This window comes from Eublepharis macularius, chromosome 3 (genome assembly GCF_028583425.1).
Source record: "Eublepharis macularius isolate TG4126 chromosome 3, MPM_Emac_v1.0, whole genome shotgun sequence".
Taxonomy (NCBI): domain Eukaryota; kingdom Metazoa; phylum Chordata; class Lepidosauria; order Squamata; family Eublepharidae; genus Eublepharis; species Eublepharis macularius.
Window position 1 is genome coordinate 177,745,803 of NC_072792.1, and position 19,857 is coordinate 177,765,659.

Consider the following 19,857-nt stretch of genomic DNA (forward strand, 5'->3'; position numbering starts at 1 on the left):
CGCGACGTTTTGGGATGGGGAGGGCCGTCTGGAATCGGCCTAAGTTTCTTTAAAGCCAAAGCAGAATTGCAAAGAGTAAATTTAAGTCCCATATCTTCTGTCAAGGAAAGAATGCTGGCTTCCTCCTGAGACCATCTCACACAGTCTCAGCACTGGTGTTAAACACGCAATGACTTGTTTAACGTCAGGGTTGAGACCGTGTGAGATAAAGCGTTCCCAACAAATAAAACCAAAGATTTTTTTAAGCACACAGGACGCACGCTATGGCCTTCTTGCATTCAGGCCAGTGTGGTACTACGATTGGAAATGATTTTCTTCATGTTCGCACAAGGAGCCAGAGAGAGAAAAATGAAAGAACAGCATTCTGTTTTTAAAACCAAAAATGTATGATATACTGTGTACTTTTGTGCAAACGTTCTGTCTGCGCGTTGACTCACAATGCTGGGAGGGAGAGTGGGTGCGAGCGTGCTGACCTCACCTTCACATGATCAGCAAGTTGTTTGCACGGTGCAGATGTACAGAGGAGATGCCCACAGAGATGCCCCCTCTCCGTGATGAACAACATTTGGAAAGCAGTGTTGCTGATCACAGGAAAGGGGTGTACATGTGGGTTCTTCTTCTGTACAGTTGCACCATGCAGACCCAACGATAATGGCGAGGGTAGCACATTCATGCCCTCTTTCCTTCCTTGTGCAGTGAGTCAAGGCACAGACAAGTTGTTTGCACAGGGCTTCTGGGCCTGGTCAACAGCACAATAGTCTCTGCCTGCTTTATTTCAGCCACAAGCCCGTGCTTCCTCTGAAGCTCGTCTCTACTGCCCCACTTTTTTATTCCTTCCCGATTTCTGTTATTGACACTCACTTTAAAAATTATATAGCCCAGTGTCCTATCTCCTTTTACACTGGCAATTTCCCCACTAAAAATGCACAGCTCCCTTGTAAAAAACAGTTTTACCTTGGATTTTAACTACAGATAAATTTTTATTTAAATGCTCACAGCTTACACCCACATGGCAGCGTATCTATCAGGGCCTTCCTCTCTTTCGGGGTTGCTTGCATTTTGAGATACAACTTTTCTTACATTCTCAAGGAACACGAGCAAGCGAGAGATACTCAGAGCTTGAATTTTAGCCATTTTCGAGGCCCGTAGGTTGATCCGCCCGACTTCAGAGCCTTAAATGTGAGTCGCGTATTCAGCGTTGGGATCAACCAGCCGTGCTGCCAGTGAAATCCTAAGCAGAATTACTCCAGGCTAAGCCCATTGTGGGCTTAGACTGCAGTAGCTCTGCTTAGGATTTCACTGGTAATCTGTTTGAGATGCCCATTGCCCAGCCAAATAGGGCAGCTTGAATAAAACTAGCTTGAACAAAACAGTTACATTTGAAAAAGTGAGACTAAAACCTTCCAAAAGATGAGCGAGCTTGATAGAACGTTCTGTTTTCATTAAGATGGAATTCAATCAATCAATCAATCAAGTACCGTTAAGATGGAATTAAAACTTTCTTTTTTATATAAAAGATGATACCTGAATGCAGCTTCTGTTGCGAAAGGGGATCATTCCATGTGACAGCCTCAAAGTTTAAAACGATGAGAATGCCCCAAAACAGGATGCGTCGCTATGCTCGTCTCTGCCCAAGAATTCAAATTATAGTTCAGGCGTAGCAAACTTGGAAGATTCTGCTTTAACGTTTATTTGTTCGATGGGAAGAAACTTTGGATTCCCTCCCCCCAAAACAAAACAACACAATGAATGTTACTTTTGAAAAATGTGGACCGAGACCAACAATCCACTGGCACAAGGATTACAATCTTGCCCCCCTTTCACTGGTCCAGGGACGTTGATACTCAGGGCCATGGTACCCCGTGGAGTAATAGCCATGCAGGTTGGTGAACTGCAGTGCAAAGGGGGTAAAATTGCTCCATCCACCTTCTTCTTTCAGCACATTTCTGGCAGAAGATACAGGAAGGCCAAATTCCCCCCCTTCCCCTCTTCACTACAGCCCACCATCCAATGTGGTTATTAATTCATATGTGTCCCATATATCATCTTTCCTGCGACAAGAAGGGACACTGCTAGCAGGCAGAGGATGGTGGGAAATCTCCCTGCCTGTCCGTGCCTTCTGCTAACAAATCACCGAATCCAGCCCTGTGTGGGTGTGGCTAAAGGACGAAGTTCTCACTCGCTCTCTATGCAGTTGAGAGATGCGATCAAAGTTCCATGCATTGGACGCAGCCGTCCAGCGTGGATGGATGGAGAAAGTCTATCCACCTGTGGCAAGGGGGTATAAAATTTAGTCCTATTTGTGCAATTTGGTAATAGTTCAATAGGGAACATCCAGAAGGTTCTCTGGAAACAGCAGCTTCAATATCGGCTGCTCTGAGGGAACTGAAAAAATGGAGAACTGACGATGATGAAAGCGGGCGGGGTTAACTCTTGATTCTCTTCTGGATCAGTTGCGGCCCCGGAATTTGTAATCAAACCAGAAGTTGACGTGACTTCAAGGAGCGACCCAGGCCCTAATCATTCTGTCCTCCTCTCATTCTGTACAAGTTACTCCTACTATAACCTGAGCTATATTCTTCTCAAACCACAACCCAGTTGTTCGCTTTAAACAGTTTTGGTATGGTTATGTTCCTGTCGTGCAAGGTAAGAATATCGAGGTTTCTGTCTTGGTGGTTAACAATTCAGTTTGAAATGAGTGACTAACTAAAAGGGAAACAAGAGAATGCAATTCCGCCTGATTGAATTCTTATCTGCGGATTTGTGAAGAGATGGTTTCCAGGAAGATTATTGACTGACTGGCCTATTCCGTCTTCTCGCCAGAGCACCCACTGAGGCAGACTCATTACTGTGGACGCTTGCTGGGCAAAATTAAGATGTCCAGTGGATCAAAAAGATTTATATATGATTGTTTGGGACAGCTAAGCTGGCAGCTAAGCCGTGAAATGGGAATAGTAACATCTGATAATTTCTTGGGTGGACACAGAGCAGTTGCAGAGATTGCCTGAAATTTGGTTCATGTTGGCATTTACTCATGACTGGGGATGACGTCAGGCAAATTCCGTGAATGGCCAATATTCTGACAAGTATTTTCCCTTAACACGTCACCTACTGTGTTGTTGTAGTGAGAACATTGGACTCGGCCTGGGGAGACGTCGGTTCAAATCCATGCTTATCATGAGACTTTTTGGGGTGACTTTGGACCCATTGCCGTCTCTCAGTTTTACCTACTTCACAGAGTTATAATAAAGATAAATGAAGGAAGGGCAATCTGCCCTGAGTCCCACAAAGGAAGAGAGGGATAAAAATATAATTTTTTAAAAAAAACTAAGATTAGCATTTACTGATGTTTACCCAACCGCTTTGCGAAGGGGTGTGTGTGTCTATTTTTGTTGGTTATTCATAAAACGAGTGAGGAAATGTCAGCATTCACCAAATTTTAGATGTACATTCTATGTATGTATATGTCGTAATAAATAATAACTGTGCTTATATACCACCCATCTAGATGATTTGTGGCTCACTCAGAGTGGTGAACGAAGTCAGTGTTATTATTATTCCTGCAGTATAGCTGGGGCTGCGAGGAGTGGCTTAACCAAGGTCACTACTGAGCTCATGGCAATCGTGAGAGTCAAACCAGCAGAGTGCTGATTTGCAGCCCGACCACTTAACCGCTATGCTACAGCAGAGTGTAGGGGAGACATATGTCTATATGGAACTGCACATTCTTGAACACTGCGTATTTTAAAGTGTATGCTTGATCTTAAGAAATGGTTCATCATTCTAATTCCATGTTCAGCTGCGCTATAACCATGGTGGGAGGATAAGGTCACACTTCATAGATGCATGTCTCACTGCCTTCATTCATGTTTCCATATGTACGTAGAAACATAGCAAAGCAGACATTCCTAGAGACATTGCAGGACAACCTCATTGAGATGGACATTCTTACCTCCTCCCGACATGACGGTGCTTACAATGATGGGTACGTTTGACGCTTAATGTCGTCTTTCCTCTTTTACTTCTGCTCTCATTTCTCTGATCCTTGCATGACAATTAATCGGTCATTTTATTATTATTATTTCTCACTTTCTGCCTTGCACAAGCTGATCCTAACCCCTTTTGCTCCCCCTACTCACCAAGGCAAAATAAGTTGCGATGAAAACAATGAGGTTTGGCAGGTTCCTGTACATATTAATGGCAGCCTCGTTAATATGCTGATCCATAGCATCTCATTGGCTCCCTCGTGACACCTTGGAAATCATTTCACTAACACGGAGGCAGCTGTAGCAGTTGAAGGGGCCTTCATTCGAGATGATCAAAGCAGCCCTGGCGCCATCTTGACTATATAAACGTGATCTGATGTTTTCCACGTTTGGTTTTTTGAGGGGGGTGATAATTGTAATAATTTTGTGTTTTCCGTTTGTGTTTATTTTTAACTACCCAGACAACCTGTTACTTCGATCGGTCTGTGGATTTTACTACATGTCAGGGATAGCTCACTTCGGACAGATCTCTTCCCCTCCCTAACAAACGAGGTCCCTTTAGGTTCCAGAAAGTGACAGGATTAACCCAAAGACACATTTAAAAATAAGTGACCAAGGGCGAAGCTACAAGTGACGAATGACACTTGAACAGCAAGTGTATTTCTCTCTGTTCACTTGCGCTTTACTCAATCCACTTGCTGTTCAAGTGTCATTCGTCACTTGTAGCTTGGCCCCAAGTCTACTTACAACTAGTCGAACAGCTTGTTTACTAAATGACTGCTCATATGACAGCTTTGCTTCGCAAACTGTGACAGTACAGAAGGTGTGTCGTGTTGAGCCAGAACAACGGTCTGTCTAGCCCAGCCGTTCTCTCTTCTGATGGGGAGCAGCCAGCTGGTCCTAGAGAGATTTGGCCAAGACAATCTTCATAACAACTGGGTAGAAGAAGCCAAAGAAAACTCAGTCAGAACCTGGCAAGGGGTTTATTCTCTAGGAGGCAGAATTCCTTTCTACATGCTCCTAGCCAAGTGATTACCAACACCTCCATGCCTCTTTGCAATTAGTCCCTGGAATGTTCCTTGAGATATTACTTACAGTATATTTTACGTATGATGCGAGTGATGCTTACCCTCTTAGGAAATGTGTGATTTACAAAGTAAGGCATATGGGCAGAAACTTACGAACATTTCCAAAACAGTGTTGGCACAGCCCCAGAAGAACAGCGGTCATGTTGAACAGGGTACTAGTGGCCATCGGTTTTTCTGTGTAAACACGCACACAACCTGTTCACAAGTTACAGGCCGTTTTCACACGGCCACGCTCTTGGAAGATCGTGCAAAACTCACAGCATAAAAGTGTCTTCCTGGCACGATTTCCCAGCACGATCCCGTTTAATGCCGCTTTTTCTGACATCATCGGGTCATTAAAGGGGATCGTGCCAGGAGATCGTGCTAGGAAGACGCTTCATGTCATGAGTTTGCGCGATCTCCGGGGGCGCTTGTGAAAACGGCCACAGTGAATGCATGTACAATCCATGTACAGCATACTCTTGAATTTGATTTGTGCGTGTTGAATAATTCTTTCATTTCTTTCCTTTGAACCTGCAATAGAAACCCCACATTTATCCAAGTCCTGGTCCCCAGTTTTATTTTCAAAGTGTACACATGTTGGCTCTTCCTTACAAACGTATGTATTAATGTACATGCAGCGCATATTTGTGTGGGCTGTAATGTGTGACCCGGGCTACTGTCCTACTGAACCACATGTACCAAAGATTTTAAATGTGAACTGGAATCAGCAGCCAGAGGTCTGGCAGTTCACTTTGCTACTATTGAACTCATTTTAATGCACTTTCTTATCATCTGAAGCATTCCCGTGGCAATTAGACCTACACATGCTAGATCAAAAACAATTCCAAATTTGTGCCTTGCCCGTAATACACAGACACTGTTTCCATTAGCCTATAACTCCTAGTTCAGGGTTCCCCAACGCGATGCCCATGGGTGCCATGACTCCCACGAACATCTTTTCTGGCGCCTTCCAAGTATTTTTAGAAAGAAGGAGGGGGCTTGGTAGGACTTTTGCCCAGCAAGGCTTCAGATTGGTGGTGCAGATTTTTAAAAACGTTGCTTCAGCAGTAGCTATCCACCCAGCACAAGGATCTTCACTGCGTGTATAAAGGTAAGCTGCAACAGCCATTGTTATAGCTGGCTCCACCTCCTGTGGCAGCCATTTTGTGGTTGCTTCCGCCTCCTATGGCAGCCATTTTGTGGTTGTCTCCACCTCCTATGGCAGCCATTTTGTGGTTGCTTCCACCTCCTGTGGCAGCCGTTTTGTGGTTGTCTCCACCTCCTGTGGTGGCCATTTTGTGGCTGCTCCACCATACTATGTCAGACTTCCAAAAGTACCTGCAGGCCCAAAGAGGTTGGGGGGCCTGGCTCACGTATTTGGTAAAATAGTGATTTTGTAGTGCAGAATTACACCACTGACTTCAAATTTTCCAGGGTATAAACTTTTGCGAGGTAACTCTCACTTCCATAAGATATTTTCTTCTACTTCTCTTGGTCGCTTGCCATGAAGATTCACTCCTGTCTGACAAAGCGAGCTTTGACTCATGAAAGCTTATGCCCTGGATAATGTTGTTGATCTTTAAGGTGCTACTGGACTCACATTTTGTTCTACTGCTACAAATTAACGTCACTAGCCACCTGAAAACATAGACTTCCATGGATTTCGATGGACATACTTCCACTTAGGATTGCACTGTTGTAGTGTAATCATAAGCAGATCTGCTCAGAATCCTACTCCATTATATTCAGTGGGGCTTACTCCCAAGAAAGTGTTCATAGGATTGCACTGTTCGTCATTTAGCTTACTTTCACAGCAGCTGATTTTGTCATGGCTTGTACCACATAATATCACAAGTTACCTTATGGGGTCCACATCTGTGAACTGCCCAGTGCAATACTCCCTATCTTGGTTTCTAAGGACAGAGGTTTTTAATATTATATTATATTATTATTTTGATTTATAAACCGCCCATTCTCAGGGGCTCTGGGTGGTGAACAACAGTTAAAATCAATAAAAACAAGAAAACAATAATTCTAAAATCAACATACAATAAATAATAATAAAATAAATTAACCAAATACATTAAGGTGCAATGGTGGGGAGAACCCCACCCCCCAAAGGTGGGAGGCCGACATGGCACTGCCCCCTTCAACCACCAAACGCCTGGTGGAACAGCTCTGTGTTACAGGCCCGGCAGAACGATAGTATGTCCCGCTGGGCTCAGGTCTCCATTTTTTTTAAAAAAAAAAATTTTATTAAGCTTTATAACATACAACAAATAGAAATCAACAATGAACATCAACTGTAACACAACAACTAATCAGCAATAGTTTACAAGTTTTGAAGAATATGAACATTACAATAACTTTTAAACGAAGTGCCCGGGTCTCCATTGACAGATTGTTCCACTAGGCTGCGGCCAGGACTGAAAAGGCCCTGGCCCTGGTTGAAGCGAGGTGGGCTTCCTTAGGGCCAGGGACCACCAGTAAACATTTATCCGCTGATTGAAGTGGTCTCCGGGGAACATACAGGGAGAGGCGGTCCTGAAGATATGCCAGTTATCTTGTCAAACGCACATTCCCAATGAATGCACAAGTCGGAAGAGGCTGTGTTCCCCTAGCTGAGACTATATCCAGTATTGTCACTTGTGTATAGACAAGTGACTTGGGGGGGGGGTTCATTTCCCTTGAAGAACTGATGAATGGGGATAGGTTAAAAACTCCCTTCTTGCCAGTTTTCCTCTGCAAGCACACATCCCTTTTTCTGCCTCTTCCATGCTGGGTTGGGAACTTCTGATTTTGTCCGATAACATATAGTTTGTGTGGCCGTGATGATGAAAACATGGTTGCATTTCTTGAAATTGTTGTGCATCTGCAGTCACATACTACATCCTCTGGTTCCGTTCTTTAGGCTTTTTTGAAAATCCAGCAATGGCTCAGAGGAACTGTGGGTAGAGGCACTTCCCCTCCCAGCTCCGCTCACATCAGCTACTGTTGCTTAGTAGGCATCAACCAGGAAAGCTGTGTGCACCCTCCCCCCAAAGGACTGATCATTGTCTCCAGGGATATTATCCACACTGTAACAGCACCCCGTCTGGGTGAAAGACTTCATATGCTTCACTTCTAAACACAGAACGGTTCAGGTCTTTAACAGAAGCTAGCATTTCCCCCAAAAGTATATTTTGGGGGGGCGGAATTGCAATATGTCATGTATTTGGATGGCAGCTTTCTGAGAAGCGCTGACTAAGAGCCAAACTACACAAGATGCCCGACACGTGTTGGGTCCCTGCAAGTTTACATGGGAAGTATAGCCGGGGCCCGCCCCTGAGCTCCCAGAAGAAAACTTGAGCGGAGTGTATTTTTGCAAGAGTGTCTCAAATGAGGGGAGCCCGAAGAGAGCCACCTGCTGCTGCTAGTTGCCTGTCTGACATGCCCCCCACACCCCCGCCTCCGAGCTCCCGGAGGAAAATCTGAGCAGAGCGGATTTTTACAAGAGACACTCTTGCAAGAGACATGAGAACTCAACATGTGTCAGGCATCTCGTGTAGTTTAGCTCTACCTTGCCCGTGTTTCTGTCCCTATCAAGAGAAACCTTAATTCTTTCATTCAGTCAGTAGTTGCACACCTTCCAGAAAATAAGTATGCTCCCCCCCCAAACCCCATTGGCTCCATGTAAAAGTTTACTAATTCCTAAAGGAAAGAAACTCTGTGCAAAAAAAATGTGTAAATATCTACTCAGGAAAACCAATGAAAGCGAAAACCTTGGGGTTTGCTTCAAACGGAGCACAGGTGCAAAAATGGCTCTCTGTGTAAACTGTTCCCCCAAATAAATGGGGGGGGGGAACCACGTGTTCATAGAGCCTTCCATAATCTGTGCTTGAAACAATTTCATTTCACCTGTAGCATTTGTTTCCTTGTGGAAATACAAATCGATAGCTTTGGTGTTGTCTGTAGTCTCAGCTCTCTCTCTCTCTCTCTTTTTTTAAGTTATGTATTTTTCCTTTCTTTCCTCTAAAATTTCTTCTCTCCGGTGCATGGGACTGATGTTCAAAACGAAACAAAACTGCTCTCGAACTCTCTCCGGTGCAAGTCGATCACCTTCTCTTTCTCTCTCTCGCTCTTTCCACAGGCACTTTCTGTTCAAGCCGGGAGGGACATCTCCCCTCTTTTGTACAACGTCGCCGGGTTACCCCTTGACGTCCAGCACTGTATATTCACCTCCCCCTCGGCCCCTTCCCAGAAGCACCTTCTCTAGGCCAGCCTTTAACCTGAAGAAGCCCTATAAGTACTGCACCTGGAAATGCGCTGCCTTGAGTGCCATTATCATCTCTGTCGCACTGGTGATACTGCTGGCGTATTTTATCGGTAAGCCTGCCTTTCCTTTTGACCGCCTATAAAAATGGCGGTAGCCACACATCCCCAAGTGTAAGGTCAATGTGGGAGGACGACCCTGCCATCAATGTTGAATCACCCAAAGGAGAGTTTTGCTTTGTACGCTGTATTGGCCGTAACAGATTGATTTTATAGCTGGAGGAACCTTCCTCAGACAAGCAGATGAATAAGTAAAGGTCCAAAGACCTCAGTCAGCCTTACGTGAAGCCCTCTGTTTGAAAACTGTAAGAAGAGGGTCAAACCACTAACACAGGTGCATTGTTATTTCGCTGTGCAAACCTAACACTGACTCCGTGCAAGCAGCTTGAGCCATCCTCGTAAATGCACCGTCTTCTCCAGCTCGAATTCTCTTCCCTCCTTTATTAGCGTCAACTGCGGTTTAATGCTATATGTGCAGCAACCTACACAGTTAAGCACAGCTAAGGTTCCCATTCTAACTGGCATTTCCAGACCAGGATTTGCAAGGAACCAGTGTTACATTTGTACTGTACCTATCTTCTGGGGTGTGTGTTTACTTTTGAGCACAATTCACTGGTCTTGCAGAATTCATATAATGAGGTTTAACTGTCTTTGTCTCGCATAAAAAACTGTTGTCCTTCAGTCGAAGGGAAAAAGAAAGAACCTATGTTTCGTCTATGGGTTTATTTTACAGTTTGTTCCTTAGTGTTTGGACAGTTACAATGCAACTCCCCGCTGAGTCCTTCGGGGCATTTGGAAACACAGAAGGGAAATCAAGGGCAATGCTCTCTAACGTGATCTCCTTCCTGTTGGATTGGACACCAGAAGTTAGCAGGAGAAAGGATAGCTAAATAAATACAGGAAAGGCTTAAAAATGGTTCTGCAGCCAAAATGCAATGCAGAACACATGTTGCTTTTGAATTTCTAAGTGGGGGAGATATGGCCCATTTTGCCTTTCACCCAGAATTTATAGGTGATATGGAAAAACTTCTGGCCACCCAAAACAGCAATGAGTGCTGGATAAAATGTACGTCTGTGGTACCATTGAAAACACCAGGCATAATTTGGCATTGGCAGCGTGGTCACAACTCATCAAAGAGAATAATAGTTAGGCCTCATTTCCAAGGGCACATTTGGAGATGGAATTCATAATGCAGTAACAGTCTCTGGCGCCTGCACACCTTTCCCTTGTTACGTGAACCCCTGATGCAGGGAGAAATGGCTCCCAGCGCATGCCACCTGAGAACCTTGGAACTAGAGATGCTGGGAACTGAACCAGAGGATGTGGTGTACCACTGAGCCGTGGTTCTTCCTCACAATGTGGAGAAAGTGACAAGGGAATTGTATTATAGAGTGGAGGGCTGTGGGTGGTGGGGAGAAAAACAGCAAAATATAGTATCAGGTAGATTCCATATTTAAATGTATGCAATATAGGATTCTTTGTATATGGTAAGACGCAGAGAGCCAACTGCTGTTTCTTTGTTAAGAACCTGTATTAAGGTTCTTATATATGTTAAGAACCCCCACTCCTTAGAGAGAATCGAGATCTTGCCTGTCATATCATGCAAAAAATCACAGAGCATGTGGATGGTTTTTTTGGAGGGCATGATTGCTAAAGGTTTTGCCAGCTTGGCTTTCATTTCAAAAAAGTTAAAACCTGTTTTGGGGGACAGCAAAAAAAGGACATTGTACCGGCTATAGGTATTCTTTGTTAGCTTGGGAGCAGTACTCGGCTCTCTCTTTTACTCTCCTGTCTCTAACAGCCTGCTCATTGTTGCCCAATCACTCTTTGGAAAAAGGGAACAGACTACCCGGCAATGAAAAGTTTAGATTTTGCATGGTGACTGATTTCCGCCATCTAGAATAATTAATTTAACCCAACCTTCACCAGGATGAAGAACAGAACCCACAATTTCTGTGATTGAATTTTCCCTCTTGCAGTCTCGATGATGTATAAAGTGTCGGGCGGTCCATCGATGGCATTTGGGGGGAGGTGTCCCTCTTTCCCCAGTCCTGAAAGTTTTCTGTATGAAAGTACGTTTCGGAAGTGTTGGGACTATAAATGGTTTCTTTTGCTATGGGATAGATTGCCGTGGGGTTTGTTTTCTGACCTGTGCTTTAGTTCATCAGTGGCTGGCCCTTGAATCTGGCTTTGGAATGGACTGCTCAAAACTAGATAACTTAACAGTGCAATCCTAAACAGATTTGCACCCTTGTAGGGCTGTGGGCTTAGAAGGGAGTAAGTTTGCTTTGGATTACACTGTAAGCCTTCCCCCCCTTTTAAATAAACTTGATAGTGATAGCTCAAAGCCTTAGCAATTGACATCAACAACATCAGGATTATAATACAACAGTCACAATAACAGTAAAAACTCTAATATACCTTATGATTTTATAGCAGTTGTTAAATCACAACAAGTTTAAACTAAAACCAACATCAATTCAAGCCGTTCAGTCAGATAGTTGGCAAAATACATAAGTGTATCTATCAACCACAACAGCAGTACATGGTTTTGGTAAGGCCTTTTTAACCACCCTTGCAGTGACCTTTGCCATTTACTTCGCTATCCATTTACTTTTGTCGGTAAGTAGTATAGTTAACCCATCATTCTCCACTCTCCTAGGATATTGCAATAAAATATCCCCAATGTATTTTCCACGTAATGCAAATCTTGGGCAATAGAAGACTTCAATAGAATTTTGATCCCCTTTTTTATTAACATGAAGCTAATCAGAAATAGATTATTCTTATGCTTTGAATTCCAGGTAACAAGTTCCTTCAAATAGAACTATTTATTTATTTATTCAAAGGGTTTTTCATCACTCCTTTCCCACTCACTCAAGGGGGCTTCTGTTATCAGCCAGAGTTTGCAGAAAGAAACGTTACAATCAGTATGACAACTTCACAGTCTAAAATGTTAACATCCTCCATAACGTAGGCTCACCACCAGAATCTTAGAGTCTCTCTACATGAGACATCTGACACGTGAAGAACACGTGTCGGGAGATGCAGCGTTAGCTGGGAAGGATAGTTTAAAAAGACAGAGCAGGTGGCCGGGCAAAGGCTTTGCTAGACGCTAGAGCTGTGTGAAGGGGCTGTGAAATGCCAGAATGGAAACTTCAGCCCATTATAACCTCTCCAGGTCCAAGTCTGGCTCTGGAAGGCATCTCCAGCCCATTTCCATTCCTCATTGCGATCCCACACCGTTTTAGACTGGAGAGGTGAAATTGATAGAGCCTTTGGGGAGACAAAGATGAAATTAACAAATGCTCTGAGGAGCAATCTCTGCCGGCTCTGTCTTTTTAAACTACGCTTCCCAGCTATCATTGTGTCTCCCTACACTTGACGAGCACGTGCCGAGGCGTCTCGTGTAGAGAGACTCAAAGGTATTCTCTCCTCACAATATCTGGAAATTTATTTTCTTCCTTTTTGAGATCATTGCATAATAGCTGGACAAGACATGGCAAACGTTTCCCTTGGTTTGCAAGTTTTTGTGTTGCTTTTAGAAGAACTGGGGGAGGAGGGATTCCTGCAGCTCCTTAGATGAGCTCTCATTTTGCTATAATTGTGTTCCTAGGACTCTAAGCATAGATGAAGGAGCTTGTTTTTGTTCAGTACAATCAAGCTATCTCCTTTGATTTTGCACTTGTTTCTTCTGTGGTTTTCAATCTATAATATGTTAGTGTTATCACTTGCTGCAGGGTGCCCACGTGAGTGGCAATGAGGGACCCTTCCACGCATCTGGCCCATGCACAGTTTCTTACTATCGTAGATTACCTCCTTAGCTGTTGTTCTTGTTTCTTGATGTAGCGTAATGATCCTCTGCCTGCAATACACACACCCTTGTCTCATGCTTTTGGTCACTTTTTAGAGTGTGCGGTAATGAGATCAGAAATGATTAATCGGAGAGCATTAAATTGGTAGCAGCATGATGGAACGCACAGTCACCTTTTATCATTTGCCAAGTATGTTCAACCCCTGGTACCCCATTCATCTTGCATTATCCTTACGCACCAAGTTGACATTGGACATTATCTCTGCATGTCTCCGGAACTTCTGCCCGTTTTGTGTCGAACTTTGGCATCCATCAAAAATAGAAAGGGCCACGTGAGTTCTTTTCTTCTCTTTATACTTCTAAAGAGGTGTGAAAATTTTGATTGCCCCTGGTGGGATTTAGCATCCTTTTTTCTGGTGTCATGTATACAGAAAAACCTATTTCCAGTAGCTTTTTAAAAAATGGGAACTATCACATTGCTAAGGGCGGCAACCAGGTAATTGCCGTGATATTTTTGTTTGCAAAAATACGGCAACCCTGAAAGAAGAAAACACATAATATTTGTTCCGCATTATTAGTTGCTGTAAGATAGGAGGAGACTTGATGCAATGCTAAAATGTCACACATTTCCAAACCTAAATATTATGGAGAGAGAAGGGGAGATAGGATGTGTGGTGGCCGTCTTTGGTGGGAGCCCCGATCCTCAGCATCATATGTACTTCTGCCTTTGATTAGGCAGATCTAGTTAATGGGCAGGTGCATGTTTTATCTTCCTAATGTGGGAAGTAGATTTAATGAAGAATATTTCATGTACCTTTATGTGCCTTTATTACTGCCATGCATTATTATTCTCAGGATCTAATGTAGTATTTGTAACGCAATTTGCAAGAAAATGAAACTTGAAACAAAATGACCAAAGCAGAATGTATGTTATGTATGTTAATCACTGTGAAGATTAAGATCAGCCACTGCGGAGCTTGCTATAACGTTGTTGCACCTGCAGGACACCTGCTCATGACTTGATACAGAAACTTCTTAGCAAAGCTGCTTTATGTTAAATGTAGCAATAGGAAAAGGGGACAGAAAATGTGTTACTGAAAGATGGAAGCTAGCTGGGAGTTAATCAGATGAGCTGTACTTTTCAAGGCTGAGAAGAAGCCCTAGAGAAGGGGAAGGGGTGCTAAATGCAACTTCAAGCACATTCCTCAGGAAGGGAGAGCGCTCCCCTCCCACGGAGCCCAGCATACAAGGTTGCCAAAAGCGATATTGGGGCGCCTTTAGTGAAATGCTACATGGACCAGAAAAGGGGGCAGAGTGAACAGCTTATGAAAGAGATGCGTGGGAGAGGAAGAGAGATGTTCCTCCTAGAGATAAACCAAGGACAGATAAGATAAGCAATGGCAATCGGGAAACATCGTAATTATGCTGTTGACCAAAGTGATTTCTTCCAATAAGCATACCCCTGGACTATTGTATCATTAGAGGTGGTAGCCCATTTGAACCAATGGAGACCACAGCAATATCTGAGCCAATGGAATAACAAATATTGTAATTAATCAAAAAGTTTATTTATTTATTTATTTATTTGATTCGATTTATACCCCGCCCTCCCCACAGATGGCTCAGGGTGGCTTTGCACAGCTATTGTAGCTTTGATGAGCGTTGGACACAAGGGAACCCTTTACTCCCTGTGTAACCCTCATTCCTCCATGTTTAATAAACGTTATAGACTTACTTCATTCTCAGGACTCTGCGTCTGTCTCTTCTTATGATTGGCTAAGGGATAGTCGAACCACAGATTGTGTGGAACACTAGTGTGGTGAGCCAGTGTGGTGAGGCGATTAGAAAGAGGCCAGGACTGGGTCAGGTGAGACTCGAATTCAGATCCTCATTCTGTTCTGAAGCTCGCTCAGTGATCTTGGGCCAGTTAACCTCACAAGGTGGCTGTGAGGATAAAATGGAGGAGGAGAGAACCAGTTATGCTATCTTGACCTCCTTGGGGAAGGGCAAGATAAGAATGTGATGCATAAGGTGTTCTTACTATCTACCCATGGTCTTCTTTTCTTTGCTGTAGCCACCCAGGTTTTATATAAATCAAAAAAAGTTTGCAAACTTTGATTTTGGAAACAGAACAAAGGGATCCACGGAAAGTATTTAATATGCGTAATTTATTCTGAACATAGAGTATACATAACGAAAACTACAGATACGGTCAGATGTTTGCTTTATTTTATGTATTTCCATTGTCCAGAACACTGCCTGGCGTTTCCACTTTAAATCAACATAGAAGGTCTTCTGCATTGGCCAGTGTCTTCCCCTACCCTTCCTTTGTGGGGGTCAGGTCCACAAAAAAAGAGGACACATTTTGTCATTGCCTAATTTTTAGCAGCCTTTCTGTTAGTTAAGCACCCTTGGTAATCTTCTGTATTGTATCAGCCCACCATACCCATTATGAAAACCAAGTGTGTATTGAACGACAATCAGGGACTATATCAGTACAGACCGGTTCATTTCCAGTTCTTCATTTTGTTTAAATAAAATGAAACAATGTCAGCATCCATGTGGTCAAAGGAAGACTATTGATGTCTTACCTTTTATTGGCCTGTGAATTCAAGAGAATAGTTGAGCTGGCCATAATTAACCTGTTAAAGGATGGCAACCCATGTTGATTCTCTGAAGTGTGAAGGGCAGTGCCACAAACCCATGTCCAACTCAGGCTTAGGCTGACCTTCCCCTACTCTGAGGTAAAACTTCTCCTCTTTAAGCCTGTGAAGCTCTATACTGGGCTGGGAAGCCTCTGGTAGCGTAGTTGATGTGTAGCTTCAACTTTCCTTCTTGTCCCACCCTTAAGAAATATTAAAAATGGTTACCCAGCCAAGTCTTAGCAGGGGACAGATCAGGGGTTTGCGGTTCTCTTTAGCGGAAACTGGAACACAAGGCTTGGGGAGGTTCAAAAGGTAACTGAAGGTTTATTTACAGTAGGTAAGGTCAGAAGGCAGGTAGGCAGGTGTTTGAACTGAAGAAACAGAAAGGGTTTTATACAGAAACTTCACTGGAGTGAGGCACAAAACACTTGGTATAACCCTAGGTTGCTGGCTTCTTTCAGAGGTTGACACTGCTTCACAGATGTTACACTTTATATACTCAAACACAAACACAGCACGACTTTCCCTCCTCTCCAGACTTAAGGGTGCTCCACTGAGACAAACCCTTCTTAGATACTGGGCAGGTGTTATAGTTATGAGCTATAACCCTGTTCCTAGCACTGAAGGAGAGACTCCTTTCTACCCACTCCCTTGGCCCTCTGTAATTCCCAGATCTCTCAAGTCGAAGCAGGAGTTAGTGCTGGTTTTCCCCACTTTAGTCCAAGGACTAACAGTGCTTCACAAACGTTTCTTCCTCACACAGAGGATTCTCTGGCTGACCCTCTCTGGTCAAAAGCCAGGCTCCCACTCCCTTCCACTCTCTTGTTTTCTCTCCAACTTCAACTGACAGCTTCTCCAACAATCCATCCCCAACTGCCATTTCAGGCTAGCCACAGTGGAGGGCAGGGGGAGAAAACATGTCAATCATACTTTCACTTCTGGAAATCTCAGCATCTGAAGCTGAGTCCATCCGTGACTTGCCAGAGATGTGCCAATGGCCTGGGAGGGCCATTAGCAGGCAGGAGCAAGTGAGCCAAAGGACACTGTGGTACTTGAATCTCCCAGACTCATGTTGCGCCAATGATGCCAGTTGGTGTAGGCTTACGCAACATCCAAGGCCAACAACACAATGTTGAGCATATGCCAGTGCTATTTGAAGGATTCGAGTCTGTTCCTGGGGGAAAGCATGTTAAAAGTCCTGCTTTTCACAGCATCTCAAGAATATGTGTTGTGTCCATTGGCATGTAGATTCCATACGTAAGAAATTGGGTCTCTTCCACACCACATCTGGCAGCTTCTCCATGTTGTAAGAGAGTCTGGCAAAATGCCAGAAATATCCTGGTCATGTCAAACTGGTGGCTACCATGAGCAGTAATTAGTAATTTTCTAAAAGAACTATCAGTTATTCAAAATCAAATTAATTGGTTCAGCTCAGCATAAACATATTTAATGAAGAGAGCCGCTATCAGGCCCACTGATCTAATCAGCAGGTGGAAAAAATGCAGATATTTAATTAGATTTAATGAAAAATTGTGTTTAATTTCAAGTATAATCAATTATTAATTAATGTAATGAGCGGCTCTGACTGGGTTTACTAATTAACTCATTTAAAAATTATGAATAACCTTTTCATTTGTAATTATTTTCTACATCCTGTCAAGCTGAAGATAAAAATCTTATCACCTAACGAGAAAGTGAAAAAAAATTAACTTTCTGTCACTATTTTCTTTTCTGACTTTAAAGTGAAAGTTTTAATGAAAATACTCATTTTGTATTTCCCAGCTCATTAAAAGAATGGATCCTATTTTCTGAATTTTGGTGAGCATTTGTAATCCTATTTTATATACTTTTACTCTTGCCGGGTAATATTTCATCCTCCAATTTATTCCACTAATTTTAATTAAGTTTCGGTATTAATTTTGAACAACGTTGACAAAATGCATCCTACGATGGCTTTGGTTAGATTAAGGAAAGTAATGAGCTTGGGTTTATTACATCAAAGATTCTAAACGATATTAGATAGCTAACTAAAATAACTCAAATTAGTGATCTCAATGTATAATTCTTCAGAGGTACAATTAATTTTGTTATCTTACAGTATCAAATTAAGGGAAATCTTTTTCTCCTCTCTCTCCTTTAACCCATCAACTGATAACTACCTCTGTTACTCCTAAGTGTGACTTATAATCACTTGAATTTTACAAGAGATAGGAAATCTAAAACTTCTGTTAAAATCTCTGTCTTCTTCTCAGTCTTCAAAATGAGAAAAATGAGAAAAAATGAAAAAATGAGAAAAAATGAAAAAAATGAGAAAAATGCAAAGCATACATGTTTTCTAAAAAAAAGTAATAGCTTTGTAGGGGGCTGAACAAATCATTGGATTTTATTTTTTAAAGGACAAGATTAGAGGTAAACTTAGCTGGTTGTTGATTTTTGAGCCTTCTATATCATTGGCAGACGTTCTGTGATGTCATAGAAAGTTTAAAGTGTTCTAGCTTCAGTTCTTCAGAAAGGTGTTCAGTTCTCCTGGTAGCAGTCTTCCGGGTATCCTGAACAAAGCTTCCCCCACCCCTTTCCCCCTTGAAACTGCTGTGCTTCTATTTATTTTTATTTTATTAAATTTATAACCCTCTTTCCTCACAAGCAGGCTCAGAGTAGGTAACATCAATCAGTAAAATACGTGAAGTACACAAGCACATTTAAATTCATTAAAACATGAAAAAATCAGTGCAAAAAATCAGTACAAGAGGCAGCAATTCTTCACAACAGCCCATGAACCAAACCCAACCTAGTGCATCCCATGGGATGGGTGATGGCATACATATTTGGTGGGTCGGCAGACAATCAAGAGGGCTACATTCCCCGCTCAGCAGGAGACGGGCAAAAAAGAGTTCACCCATCCTTGACCTCAACCATATGCCTGGTAGAACATCTCTGCCTTGCAGGCCCAGCAGAAAGATAGTAGGCTTCTAGGCTGAAGACGAAGATGATGAGCACATATATAAACCTGAATCACACTTTACCATGTGATATGGTCGAATCACCGTGAGATAATTCTGCCCCACCCCCAACATTTGTCACATAAAGCTTTCTTTTTCTTTATTGTAGTGAGATCTGCTGTTTAGCGTCTCAAGAAAATTCTTGGTTTTCTAGAAGCCCTCGTAACAGGAAGTATCTTCACATGTCATAGAGACTGTCTGAAAACCAAGATACTTCCTGACATGCTAAAGGTTCAGTCTCTCAAAATAGTATCATCTTGTGGTGGTCAAGTTACAGTTACCCCTTAGGGTTAAGAAGGCCAAAGATATTCAAAGGTGGTTTGCCATCACTATATTCTTTGTAGCTACCCTGGACTTCCTTGGTGGTCTCCCATCCAACTACTAACCAAGGCTGACCCTGCTTAGCTTTCAAGATTTGACAATTCGGCTTGTCTGAGCTATCCATGTCAGGACTGTCAGGATTTACCACATGAGAAGTTAATGTAGGGATCAGGTAAAAGGCAAAGGTAGTCCCCTGTGCAAGCACCGAGTCACTACTGACTCATGGGGGGATGTCGCATCACAACGTTTTCTTGGCAGACTTTACGGGATGGTTTGCCATTGCCTTCCCCAGTCCTCTACACTTTACCCCCGGGAAACCGGGTACTCATTGTACGGACCTCAGAAGGATGGAAGGCTGAGTCAACCTTTTGCTGGCTTCCTGAATGTGGCTTCCTCCAGGATTGAACTCAGGTCGTGAGCAGAGCTTGGGCTGCAGTACTGCAGCTTACCGCTCTGTGCCACAGGGACTTGACTTAAAATCAGTTAATACTTAAGTGTTCCTCCTTCCCTGTCACTGCAGTGGATCCAGCCATCTTACAAGGAGCCCTCCAACTTCAGTAGCTCTTCTTCCAATGGAGGAGCCACTTAATTTAGCAGGTGGAAGGCTTTTAACTTTTCTCAGTGGATTGGTAAGAAAGGGATAAGATCGACTCCATATTGATTTTGGGAGACTTGCCATAACCAGTTTTGAAATTGTTGGATTTAAGATT

At 43.0% G+C, this 19,857-nt stretch overlaps 1 protein-coding gene across 9 annotated transcripts in view; it reads left to right on the forward strand.

The window, feature by feature from the left end:
* Nucleotides 1-19,857, forward strand: part of TENM4 (teneurin transmembrane protein 4) — a 472,503-nt gene that overhangs the window by 210,077 nt on the left and 242,569 nt on the right. For 8 of the 9 annotated variants that reach the window (XM_054974009.1, XM_054974008.1, XM_054974006.1 and 5 more), the window contains one exon: nt 9,186-9,421. In XM_054974009.1, coding sequence (XP_054829984.1) covers nt 9,186-9,421 — 236 coding nt within the window. Of the gene's footprint in view, nt 1-3,886; nt 3,986-9,185; nt 9,422-19,857 lie in introns of all 9 variants that reach the window. The other variant, XM_054974005.1, reaches the window with a different exon arrangement.